Source organism: Coenobita brevimanus, chromosome 79 (genome assembly GCF_032717465.1).
Source record: "Coenobita brevimanus isolate Jiangsu-jjx chromosome 79, ASM3271746v2, whole genome shotgun sequence".
Classification (NCBI taxonomy): domain Eukaryota; kingdom Metazoa; phylum Arthropoda; class Malacostraca; order Decapoda; family Coenobitidae; genus Coenobita; species Coenobita brevimanus.
The window spans coordinates 16,192,280-16,204,811 of record NC_137032.1 but is presented as its reverse complement, the minus strand read 5'-3'; the positions used below and the strand labels follow the sequence as shown (position 1 = coordinate 16,204,811).

General features: G+C 39.8%; 1 protein-coding gene across 1 annotated transcript in view; it reads right to left on the bottom strand.

Annotated features, from left to right (window-relative positions):
• Nucleotides 1-12,532, bottom strand: part of LOC145409040 (uncharacterized) — a 144,224-nt gene that overhangs the window by 38,210 nt on the left and 93,482 nt on the right. The window contains exon 5 of the mRNA XM_080279599.1: nt 8,965-9,091. Within this exon, the coding sequence (XP_080135725.1) occupies nt 8,965-9,091 (127 nt within the window). The remainder of the gene's footprint in view (nt 1-8,964; nt 9,092-12,532) is intronic.

The following is a 12,532-nucleotide window of genomic DNA, read 5'->3' as shown; positions in this document are numbered from 1 at the left end:
ATCAGCCGACTGTGAATGGGAGGTTGTACATCAAGCTGTCATCCCTCGTGTTTGTAGGCAGGATATCATTAGAGTGGCTCATGATTCCAGTTTGGCAGGACACCTTGAAGTGAGGAAGACTGTGGCACGCATTTTGAAACACTTCTACTGGCCAGGTATCTTCAGGGATGTTTCCTGGTATTGTAAGTCTTGTCACACCTGTCAAGTTGTGGGGAAGTGTAATCAGACCGAAAATGTTGCACCTCTAGTTCCCATTCCTCCTTTTGAGGTGCCATTCACCCGTGTGTTGGTGGATATTGTGGGCCCTCTTCCTAAGACTTCTTCAGGATTTTCTTATGTGTTGACCCTGATAGATATGGCTACTCGTTATCCTGAAGCCATTCCACTTAGAAATATCTCAGCAAAGAACGTGGTTAAGGAAATGCTAGGGTTCTTCACAAAGTTTGGTCTGCCCAAGGAGGTACAGTCAGACTGGGGAAGTAATTTCATGTCAAACGTTTTCAAGGAGACTCTGAAAGAGTTGGGCATCACCCAGATCACGTCTTCAGCTTACCATCCCCAGACCCAAGGAGCGTTGGAGAGATATCATCAAACACTCAAATCGATGCTCAAGAAATACTGTTTGGAACATCAGAAAGACTGGGATAAAGGTCTTCCATTCGTTGTATTTGCCGCAAGAGAATCTCCAAATGAATCACTGGGCTTCTCACCCTTTGAACTACTGTTTGGCCATGAAGTAAGAGGACCCCTTAAGCTGCTGGAGTATGTGATGAAGTTCAAAGAACGGCTGTCCACTGCTTTACAGCTGGCGAGAGAGAATTTAGGAGCTGCTCAGGAGAAGATGAAGACTTGGTATGATAAGAAGTCCAGGTTACGCCACTTTCAGCCAGGAGATCAGGTTTTGATTCTGCTACCAGTTCATGGGCAACCTCTTCAAGCCAAGTTTAGTGGTCCTTATTTCGTGAAGAAGAAACTCAGTGATGTCAACTATGTCATCGCCACACCAGATCGTAGAAAGAACAAGCAACTATGTCACATCAACATGTTAAAGTTATATCACAGGCGGGACGAAAATAATCCAGTCTGCACTGTAGCTGTTCCACTCGAGTCTGCAAGTGAAGCTCTCCCATGCAGTATGAGCCTGAGTGATAGTTTGGGGAAGAATCCTGATATCATGAATGATCTCCAGACTAAGCTTTCTCATCTACCTCCTGAGGAAAGGCAGGAGTTTTCGGCATTACTGCAGGAGTACCCGCAAGTGTTCCGTGCCGCTCCAGGAAGAACCACTGTGTTGATGCATGATGTCGATGTTGGAGACACAAAGCCAATTAAATTGCCTCCTTACCGTGTGAACCCAGTGAAAGTTCCTCTCATCCAGAAGGAGCTTGGCTACCTGTTGGACCACAAGATGATTGAGCCCTGTCAGAGCGAGTGGAGTTCTCCTGTCACTCTAGTCCCTAAGCCAGGTGGGTCACAGCGGCTTTGCATCGACTACAGACGTGTTAATCAGATAACCAAAACAGACACTTACCCTCTCCCTCGCATGGAAGATTGCATAGACAAGATCGGAAAGGCTAGGTAGGTACATAAGTAAGTTTGATTTGTTAAAGGGATACTGGCAAGTACCTATGACTGAACGTGCTAGGGAGATCTCATGTTTTGTAACACTAGGAAAGACTTTTGCATGTTCTGTAATGCCATATGGTATGAAGAATGCACCAGCCACATTTCAGAAGCTCATGAATGTTGTAACAGAGGGTTTGGCAGGGTGTGTTGTTTATATTGATGATGTATTAATCTTCAGTGACAACTGGAAAGATCACCTATGCCATGTCAGTAAATTTCTTGAGCGTTTGGTTCATGCTAATCTTGTAGCTAATTTATCAAAGTGTGAGTTTGGTCAAGCTAAAGTTCAGTACCTTGGGTATGTAATTGGTGATGGACATGTTGCACCACCAGGAGCTAAGGTTCAGGTTATAAGTGATCTTCCCAGACCTAAAAGTAGGAAAGAGCTACAAAGATTTTTGGGAATGGTAGGTTATTACCGGAGATTTGTTCTTAACTTTTCAATTCTTGCATCACCACTTACAGACCTACTGAAAAAGGGAGTTAAATTTGTCTAGACCGATAATTGTGAATCCTCTTTCAACAAACTTAAAGCTATCCTATTAAGTCAGCCAGTGCTCGCTACTCCAAATTTTGCTAAGCCTTTTAAGATGGCTGTTGACGCAAGTGATACAGGAGCTGGGGCTGTTTTGCTGCAAGAGGATGATCAGGGTATTGAACACCCTGTATCTTATTACAGTAAGAAGTTCACTCCACCTCAAAAGAACTACTCAACTATTGAGAAAGAGCTTTTGGCCTTGATTTTGGGTTTACAGCATTTTTCATTTAATTGTGTTCTGGTTTTGACCCCATAGTCATTTATACCGATCATAACCCACTGAAATTCCTTAGTAAGTTTAAAGATAAAAATCAGAGATTGACAAGATGGAGTCTGCTTCTACAGGAGTATTCATTAGACATACAACATGTCAAGGGGAAAGAAAATGTTATTGCAGATTGCTTATCTAGACTTTAGACAGATTGTTTTAGAGTAATAAGAAATTTCCTTTGTAAATTTCTTTTTCTTTGTGGGGAGGTGTTACATAGCCTATGATTTCATCATCCTTTGTGTAATTTTAACGCACAGTATGCTGCATGTTTGATCACGAGCGTGTTCTGCCTCAGTCCCCCCTTCTACCGTTATAGTATTGTAAATCGTTCTTTCTGTTGTTCAGAGCAGGATTGTCAACTCTTTGTCCCCATGGCTTCATTTGCGCGTCCTTCTTACAAGTTGTATCAAGCTCTGCCGGCCCCTATATAATGAGCTCAGTCTCTGCATTATTGCCACTTAGATCTGCTCCTCATTTTGTTCACATCTCTGTCCTCCCCTGTACAGTTGTTATTATTGTGAGTGCTCAGGAAGTCTCCAACCATCTAGCAGCTGAGTGTAATTTGAATATAACTATTGTTGCATTATTTCTTGTACTGTGTAGCATAAGGTTGATTCTTAGGTCTAGTAAGGTTTTTGTAATTTATGTAAGGGTTCTTATTGTCAGCCATCATTAATAATATTTTGTATCTGTAATAATATATCTGGCATTCACTGAGTATTATCTGGTATCTCATTTTAACAGGGCTGACTTAGATAAATTTACTCATGCTAATTTCGTGTTAATAGAGGCTATTGCAGTTAACCATATATTTAACCTGTTTTTTGCCATTACATTATCCTTATGAGTCCTGAATGTTTTGTTGTTAGTTTGAGCATTAAACTTTAACTTGTAATTTTACCTAACTCTTTTGATTTGAACCTGGAACTTTACGGGACAGTAGTGATTTTTAGTATTCTCACTTAAAGTGTACATTATCTTTCCCTGTTCCGTAACAATATATTTATATGGAGCCTCTGCGATATATATATATATATATATATATATATATATATATATATATATATATATATATATATATATAATATATATATATATATATGTGTGTGTGTGTGTGTGTGTGTGTGTGTGTGTGTGTGTGGTACGGTGGTAAAGTGTGTGTTTTCGTACACTGAAGAACGTGGATTCGTGCCCCGCCAGGGTAATAAACTTTGGGAGCGTTCTTCTGATCACGTATTGCATGGCGGACATAAGGGATGCTGTGGTGAACCAGTGTCGCATACTATAAAGTATGCTTGCACCCAGTGGGCTTGCGCATTTTGATTACACTTGGTTCACAGACTACACACACATCCAAAGCCACTCCAACACTCCAACACAAGCACTTCTCACCCTTCATACAATCTCTAATAGACAGCCTAAGCCACTTGGTAGAGATACATTGGCTGTATCGTCCCCACTTCGGTCGCGATGGGCCGGTCCTTCAGTGGACACTCAAACGGCTGATGAGATGATATATATATATATATATATATATATATATATATATATATATATATATATATATATATATATATATATATATATAAAGAATTAAGGACGTACTGAACCCTGCGGCACACTGCTAGTTGCTAATCCCCAGTCCGACTAAGTTCCATCTATTAATACCCTCTGCTTTCGTCCTTTCAGTCAGGATTCTATTCATTTTAAGATGTCGCCGTCTGTACCGTGTGCTCGAAACTTTCTAACTAACCTTTCATGTGGGACCCTATCAAAAGCTTTACTAAAGTCCTGATAAATCATATCACAAACTTTATCACTATCTACTGCCTCATAGACCCCCAAGAAGCATGACAAGTTTGTGAGGCAGGATCGTCATTGCCTGGATCCGTGCTGACTTTCATTTATAAGATTAAATCTTTCTAAGTGTTCCCTGATTTTATTTGCCAAAATTGACTCTTAGCATTTTTCCTACTATTGACGTTAGACTTATCGGACGATAATTCGACGTAGATGCTTTATCACCTTTAAAAATGGACACTATATTTGCGGTCTTCCACGCCTCTGGAATTTCTGAAATTTAAGTCATTAAATAACGTTAAAAGTGGCTGACACAATTCTTCTTTGGTTACTTTTATAATTTTTGCATATATATCAATCGGACCTGGCAATTTTTTGAGGTTTTAAATTATTATTTTCTTTCAATAGGTCTTCCTTACTAATGGTTATTTTACTAAGAATATTTTCCGTATTATCATCGTTGATATAGGCTACTTAAGGGACCAGGTCAAGATTTTCCTTGGTAAATACTGATATGAAATAATTGTTTAGGATGGAGCACATTTCTTTGCCTTCACTGGTAATGTTACCTGTTTCTGTTCTGAGAGGTCCTATCCTATCTTTATTTTCCTATGGTACATTTAGTAATAACCCTTGGGGTTTCTTTCTATTCACTAGCAACGTTAATTCAAAACCTCGCTTTGCTTTCCGTATCTCCCTCTTTACTTTTGTACCCAAAATCGCGTACCGGTTACGTGTTCCTCTCCACTTTTTATTTTTCTAAATATTCCTTTCCTTTCTGATATGAAATAACTGTTTAGGATGGAGCACATTTCTTTATCTTCACTGGTAATGTTACCTGATTCTGTTCTGAGAGGTCTTATCCTATCTTTACTTTTCGTACGGTACATTTGATTAAAACCCTTGGGGTTTTCTTTCGATTCACTAGCAGCCTTAATTTCATAACCTCGCTTTGCTTTCTGTATCTCCCTTTTTACTTCTCTATTCAAAATCGCGTGTCGGTTACATAAGTGTTCCTCTCCACTTTTTATTTTTCTATATATTTCTTTCCTTTGGTCTACAAGAGATTTTAATCTGTTGTTTAACCATCTTGGTTCTGATTTATTCGTTCTAAACGGTTTTTAAAGGGATTTCTTGGCCTCTGAGTATTATATATACTAACTCGTTATACTTCTCACTGGCCGAACAGCTGCGTGGTACTGGGTCGGAGTTGATCTCCGTCACCTGAACTACACTCTCACCTATATCCAGTCCCTCACCTATGACCTGACTTTCCCCAGTGACCTGGTGCACATTCCCACCCATTTCCCGACCCTCACCTATGACCTGCGGTTCCCCACTGATCTGGCTTTCCCTAAAGTAACTATTCTTCCCATGGAATGCGGTTCTAAAATAATCTCTTAATCCGTCAAAATCCCCTAGATGAAAATTGGGAATGGTGAAGGAATTGTCAGTAGAACAGACATCCCAAATAAACTTGAACTAAATCTCCTTATGACTGCCATTACCAAGTCGTCCACCAACTTCTATATCGTTAATGACATTTTCTTTATTAGATAAAATCAAATCTAGTATATTATTGCCTCTGGTGGCCTCCCTGAGGTACTGATAAAGGAAATTATCCTGTACTGCCACTAGAAACTCCTCTGACTCAGCATCCCCTGTCTGAATTTGCTAATCTGTCCTTGGCAGGTTATGATCCCCTACATTTATTACTAAGCTGGACTGTGATGCATTCTGAATTTCCTCCCAAAGGTATTTACTATCTGGTCTACTTAATTTTGGAGATCTGTAAATAGCTCCTAAGACTAATTTGTCCCTGTTGTTACTGATTTAAAGCCAGACACTTTCCGTGTCCCTATTGACTTTAACCTGCCACGTCCCATCAACGTAGATACACATTGCAACGTTTTGTCACACGGTCCCGATGACATTTACATATTTTGCGTCCATCACTTGCACATTTTTCAAATTTCGCGGGTGATTTTTGGTAGGCATATGTGGAAGACCTTCCTATACCTGCTGCCATGTGGTGACACTGCCTGGACCTGCGTGACCCCCCACCCCCCACCCCGCCATGCCATTTTCTCGGCAATTCATCTGTTATGTTAACAGTGACCTGTCCAGTAATGACATGTTACTCCACGGTCTCTCCTCCTCCGACGAAATTCAAGGGGAAAAGTGATTCCCGATGTGGAGGACAAATATTACGTGGCGTTAAAGGAAGAAATAAGCAGAAGTGATGAGGAGGTAACGTCGCCAAGGAAGGTGCGGTATGTTCATGTGTTTGGTGAGTGAAACAGTGCTTATATCACCTATATTATTGTGTTAAAACCAATATATGCTTGTACTACGTATAAATTTATACCAAATAAATAAATATCTACCTTTTCCTGAGTGGTATGGAATAGTTACCCCTCCCAAAGAAAACGTCTTCTCTGGAGTGGGGCTCTAGAGAAGATGATACCAGGTGAGGGGAGGGTCACCTCTTCCTGAATTTTCGATATATCTCATAAAAAAGGGAAGTTTTAGAAAAATAAATAAATAAAAAATCTGCCAGGACTGGGGGGGGGGTTCACTGGTGAAAGATCTGCCGGGACGCGGCGGGTTAATGCCGACTTTATTGTAACGGTTTAATTAATCCTTTGCACAAATTAAAGATGGTACTGGTCTAAAATACAGTCTCGCAAGCATCCATTGGGTCCATAAAACTTCGACCGGTCTCTACTGTAAAAAAAAAAAAAAAAAAAAAAAAAGCCTCAAGAAAATGCGGTTCAAACAAGTTTTTGCATGAAGAACAAGGAGGGTTTAAAATTTTTACTCGTTATTTAATTGTTCTTCCTCTATAACAAAATCTAAATATGAGGGAAAAGATCATGAGCCATTTTTGGTTTTGCAGAAAAGATAATCTTATGGCAAATGCAGAAACTTCCAATCCATATCTCCTGCAAATTTGAAAACCGAATGCTGTCTGTCCATCTACTTGTATACCCAGGTGTTTAATCCCAAATGAATTGCCTCCATGAAATTCTGTCCTCCGCCATAAGGCTGCCCTCTCTCCTCATCCCATAACTCTAATTCATCTTGAGTCTCCCTCTTCCCCTTCATTTCTTCACATCACTCACCTATTCAGGCTCTTATTCTCCATTCCCTCCAGATGGCCAAACCATCTCAAAGTACTTGATCTGATGCTTTCCAGCACATAATCAACACAAATCTCCTTAACTTCATCATTCCTCTGTCTCTCTGCTTAACTTCACATGTTCCTCTCAAATAACTTATTTCCTTTCCCCAGCTTCCCCCACACTCTTATGGTGATTGCATGCATCAAAGGGGATTACAGTAGTCATCCAGTTACATTCTTGTATTTCCTTGCTCACATGAATATTTTTTTTAATTGCTCTAAGTGAATCTGTAACTTTTCTTTTCCTGCTGTATCGTTTCAGGCACTTCATCCTTAAAGCTTGCATCCTTGCTCATCCCACTAACCTAATGACTGATGGCACTCATACTCTCCATTTCCTAGCCTTCCAGGCTGACTATGTACTCGGCCATTCAATTTTTCTTAAAAGGAGCCCCTTTCACACGAAACGTGTTTTCCTGTTGCATGTTAATTCGTCTGGTAGATTTACTTTTTTTTTTTTTGTCAGCCCTTCACTCGTTGCTGTGGGTGCCAGCGTTTCTTCATAAGGACGTTACATAACGAGCTAATTTTGTTTATCAAAAGAATTATCATAATAAAATCGTAAATGATTGATCCATCCCTTGTACAGCAGTCGACACATGCAGGGAAATTTTACACTTGTATGAAGATCTTTGTCATCAGTGTCATTTAACACATACAACATTAACGTTAATTTGCCTGTGTATATATATATATATATATATATATATATATATATATATATATATATACTGTATATATATATATATATATATATATATATATATATATATATATATATATATATATATATATACTATTGTTTTTCATTATACAAATAAGAAACATGAATAAATATATACACAAATACCGTACATACGGATTATAGATAATAAAAAGCACATTATTAACTATTGTTCATCCAAAAGCTGAAACACAACTGGTGCGTGAAGCCACGCCCGTGTGAAGCAACCTGTGGGAGCATCAATACTTCTAGCAAACCCGGTGTGTTTCTTCACGTTGTGGGCTTGCGGTCCATGCCTGCGGCAGTGGCTGAAGTTGCGTACATTATTACGTCACGCCTTGTGTGAATGGTCTCATTGAACTACATGTATTTCTGACCTGCGCATGTCTTCATGCAACGGGATAACACGCTCGAGTGATAGGGGTCTGATTTAGGGGAGAAATTTTATCATACATTGGGTTGTGAATTGGGAGTCTGCACTGTAAATGAAAGCAAGGGAGAGTAATTCCTCATTTACAGACCAGTTTACTAGGATTCAAGGAGGTTTAGGAGACTTCTTAGGAAATCTTCCCTTGGCGGTGTATTCGGCATATTTTACCTTGAAATGATCTATTTATGTCTTATATGTCGCTTTACCATCGGCATAGTTTGCATAATGCATAAAAGAGGATATGGACGTGTAATGAAAAGAAATGTTATGAAATTTCCATAGCCATTTAGAATATGACCCTCCAAATCCCCATTCTAATATTTTTTCTCGTTATTTAACGGCAGGAAGTGGATCAGTAATTGTGCCCACAACAGTACACTTTATCCCTTACTTTGTCAATCTGGGTCTCATGCACCCCAAATTTTGATGCAGCATGTGCAGTGGTCAGGTAGGGGTGTGTACCGGCCTCCACGTTGGGGTTAATGCGTAATAACACTCTCGCTTTGACGCTCAAGCTCCTGGGGAAGTATCCACATACGATCATTGTCAACATTTATGTAAGCAGGGGTCATAGCACATATGCCATAAAGGGCTTTGTGATACCTCTTCCTTTGCATCTTAATTTTCCCTTATATATTTACATTGCTTTAATCTGGCACATTTTGCATTATTACCATCGAAGAGAACATGCAGTTGTAATAGGCAGCATAAAATACTAAGAAAGAGGTATTCTGAAATCTCCAGATATCCATAGCATTGAGTATTTACCTGATATGATTTAATATCTGTTGTCATATACATTAACATCAATTTTCACTTTAGTTGTGTTACCAAGTGTCTGATGGCAGTATGAGTAGAGATGGAATAAAAAGGCAATCATATAAACAAGTGGAAGACTCACTCTTAACCTGATACCAGATGTATTAGTATCTGTTTCAGTTTGGCTGTACATTCATTCATTCATTGCCAGACGCCATGTATCCCAAACGGGGTGGTCAAGGGCTTAGAGTTAATTGTTTTACAGGGAGGGGCACTAATCCTCCACCAACCCCACTTTGGTTGTACAGCGTTGTCAAATTATAAATAAGCAATGTTATGATGCAGAGCTTAAGCTGAATATAGTCTTTAGTTATGCTACAAGATACTTTTGTTTTGGCTGCGAATTTTTTTAGCAACTGTAACTGTGAGGATAAAGGGATAAAGAGGCAGACTTACACAACTTAAGCTGAAGAGTCTTCGCACTTGGTACAATGGTGTTTAGATGCAGTGATAATCACTTCCCAAGGCTAAGGCGGCATCTGCCAACTCACCTAGAATGGTTAGTAGTAAATTGGTTCTTATACAGGAGGCTGGCGTTTGTAACGCTATGAATGAGAAAGCCAGTGGTTGCTAATTTCTGTTTTGGTATAGAAAACATTTCATTAGAAGCATTAGTTATATTTTCATCGTCATGCAAATACTATAATCTTACACAATGCATATTTGGTGGATCAGTCCTACGTAAGGTCACTCGAAAATTACATAGGCTACGCATTGAGGGAACTTCTTATTGTCAGTAAAGATTTTATGTGAATTATTATTATTATCATTAATAATAAAAATAATAATAATAATAATAATAATATTATTATTATTATTATTATTATTATTACTGTGACTGTGATTGTAGCGTATGCACCGTGTGATGACAGGAGTGAGAGAGAGAAAGAGAGGTTTTGGGATGAGCTGGATGAAGCGATGGGAGAAATCCCCAGGAGCTATAAGTGATCGTAATGGGCAATATGAATGGAACTGGTCCTGTGGATGACATAATGGGTTGTAATGGAGTGCCAGGAAAAATGATAATGGGAAGCAACTGAAGGATATGTGTCAAGAAAGGAGGTTGTGCATTTGTAACTCGTATTTCAGACACAAAGATGCACATAAATATACTGTACATGGCACAGAGGGAACGGGGACCGTGTTGAATGGAGCCTGATTGATTATGTGCTCGTAGAGAGGTCGATGCTGGAAATGGTTGCTGATACGAGGGCCATGCGAGGACGATGTGGAGGTCTGTCTGTCAGATCATATGACTGTCGTATGCATGATCAAGCAGAGAGGAGTGAGGTGGATCAGGAGAGAGAGAAGCAGTCAGGAAAAAAGACTGAAAGTCGAAAAGCTGAGGATCAAAGAAATGGCAGATGAATACAGGACCAAAGCAGGGGAGGAGTTAGAATCAGTCAATTGGAATGAAATGGATCTGGACAACCTATATAGGGACTGCTTAGTTAGGAATGGTAAATCGGTGCGTGGTGTGGCAAAAGTAACAACAAAGAAGAAAGGTACGGCATGGTGGGATGAAGAGGTTAAGAGAACAGTGGAGGAAAAGGGGAAGTGGCTAAAGTGGTTACAGGACAGGGGTTCAATTGAAAGAAGGACTGAACATATTGAGAGCAAGAAGCATGTAATGAGACTAGTGAAGAGGAAAAAGAAGGAGGTAAATGATGACCTAGGAAGAAAAATATATAGAAGAAAAAGAAGGAGGTAAATGATGACCTAGGAAGAAAAATAAATGCAAACTACTTTGAAAATAGGGAGTTATTCTGGAAAGAGGTGCGGAAATGTAGAAGTGACAGCGGAAAGAAATGTGAAAGTGAGAAAGATGTAAGTGGTAAATTATTAACCCATGGGGATGAAGTAAGGACCAGATGGAAAGAATATTTTGAAAGCCTGATGAATGGGAATAGAGACAGCAGAGCCCTAAGTGGTAGATTATTAACACAGGGGAATGAAGTAAGGACCAGGTGGAAAGAATATTTTGAAAGCCTTATGAATGGGAATAGAGAAAGCAGAGGCGCTGTAAACATGATTGGTTTTGGGGATGTGCAGAGAAGGAATGCAGTGATAGGAAACGTGACACTCGCACAGGTGAAGAACGCTGTGAAACGGCTGAAAATGGGAAAGCACCTGGGGTTGATGAGGTGTATGTAGAGATGATTAAGTGTAGTGGAGAGAGCGGAATGAAGTGCTTGTTGGAGATATGTAAGAAGGCATGGATGACTGAAACTATGCCAGCAGAATGGAAGAAGGCTGTGATTGTACCCCTGTACAAAAATAAAGGTGGGCGAAGTGAGTGCAAGAATTATCGTGGCATTAGTTTATTGAGTTTGGTAGGGAAGGTAAATGGAAGAAGAATTATTATAGAGAAAATAAGAGAGATATCAGAAGACCTGGTGAGTGATGAACAAGGTGGCTTTAGGAGTGGCAGAGGATGTGTGGATCAAATATTTGCAGACACAGATAATGGAGAAGGCTTGTGAGAAGGACTATAAAGTGTTTATGGAATTCATGGTTCTGGAAAAACCATATGACAAAGTAGACGGAGTAGGACTGTGGAAGGTTTTGCGAATGTACGATGCAGATGTTAAGCTGCCAGGTGCCATCAAGAGTTTTTATGATGGTAGTGAAGCATGTGTAAGGGTAAATGGGCACCTAACTGGCTGTTCAATATATATATATATATATATCATCAGCCGTTTGAGTATCCACTGCAGGACCGTCCTATCCCGACCGAAGTCGGGACTATACAGCCAATGTATCTCTACCAAGTGGCTTAGGCTGTCTGGTAGAGATTGTATGTAGGGTGAGAAGTGCTTGTAAGTGTAATTGTAGTGTTGGAGTGGCTTTGGATGTGTGTGTAGTCTGTGAACCAAGTGTAATCGGCCCGCGCAAGCCGACTGGGTGCAAGCATACTTTACAGTAAGCGACACTGGTTCATCCACAGCACCCCTTGTGTCCGCCAATGCAGTACGTGGCCGGGTGAACACTCCCAAAGTTTATTACCCTGGCGGGGCGCGAACCCTGGTTCACCCGTGTACGAAACGCACACTCTACCACTGTACCACAGAGGCTCATATATATATATATATATATATATATATATATATATATATATATATATATATATATATATATAT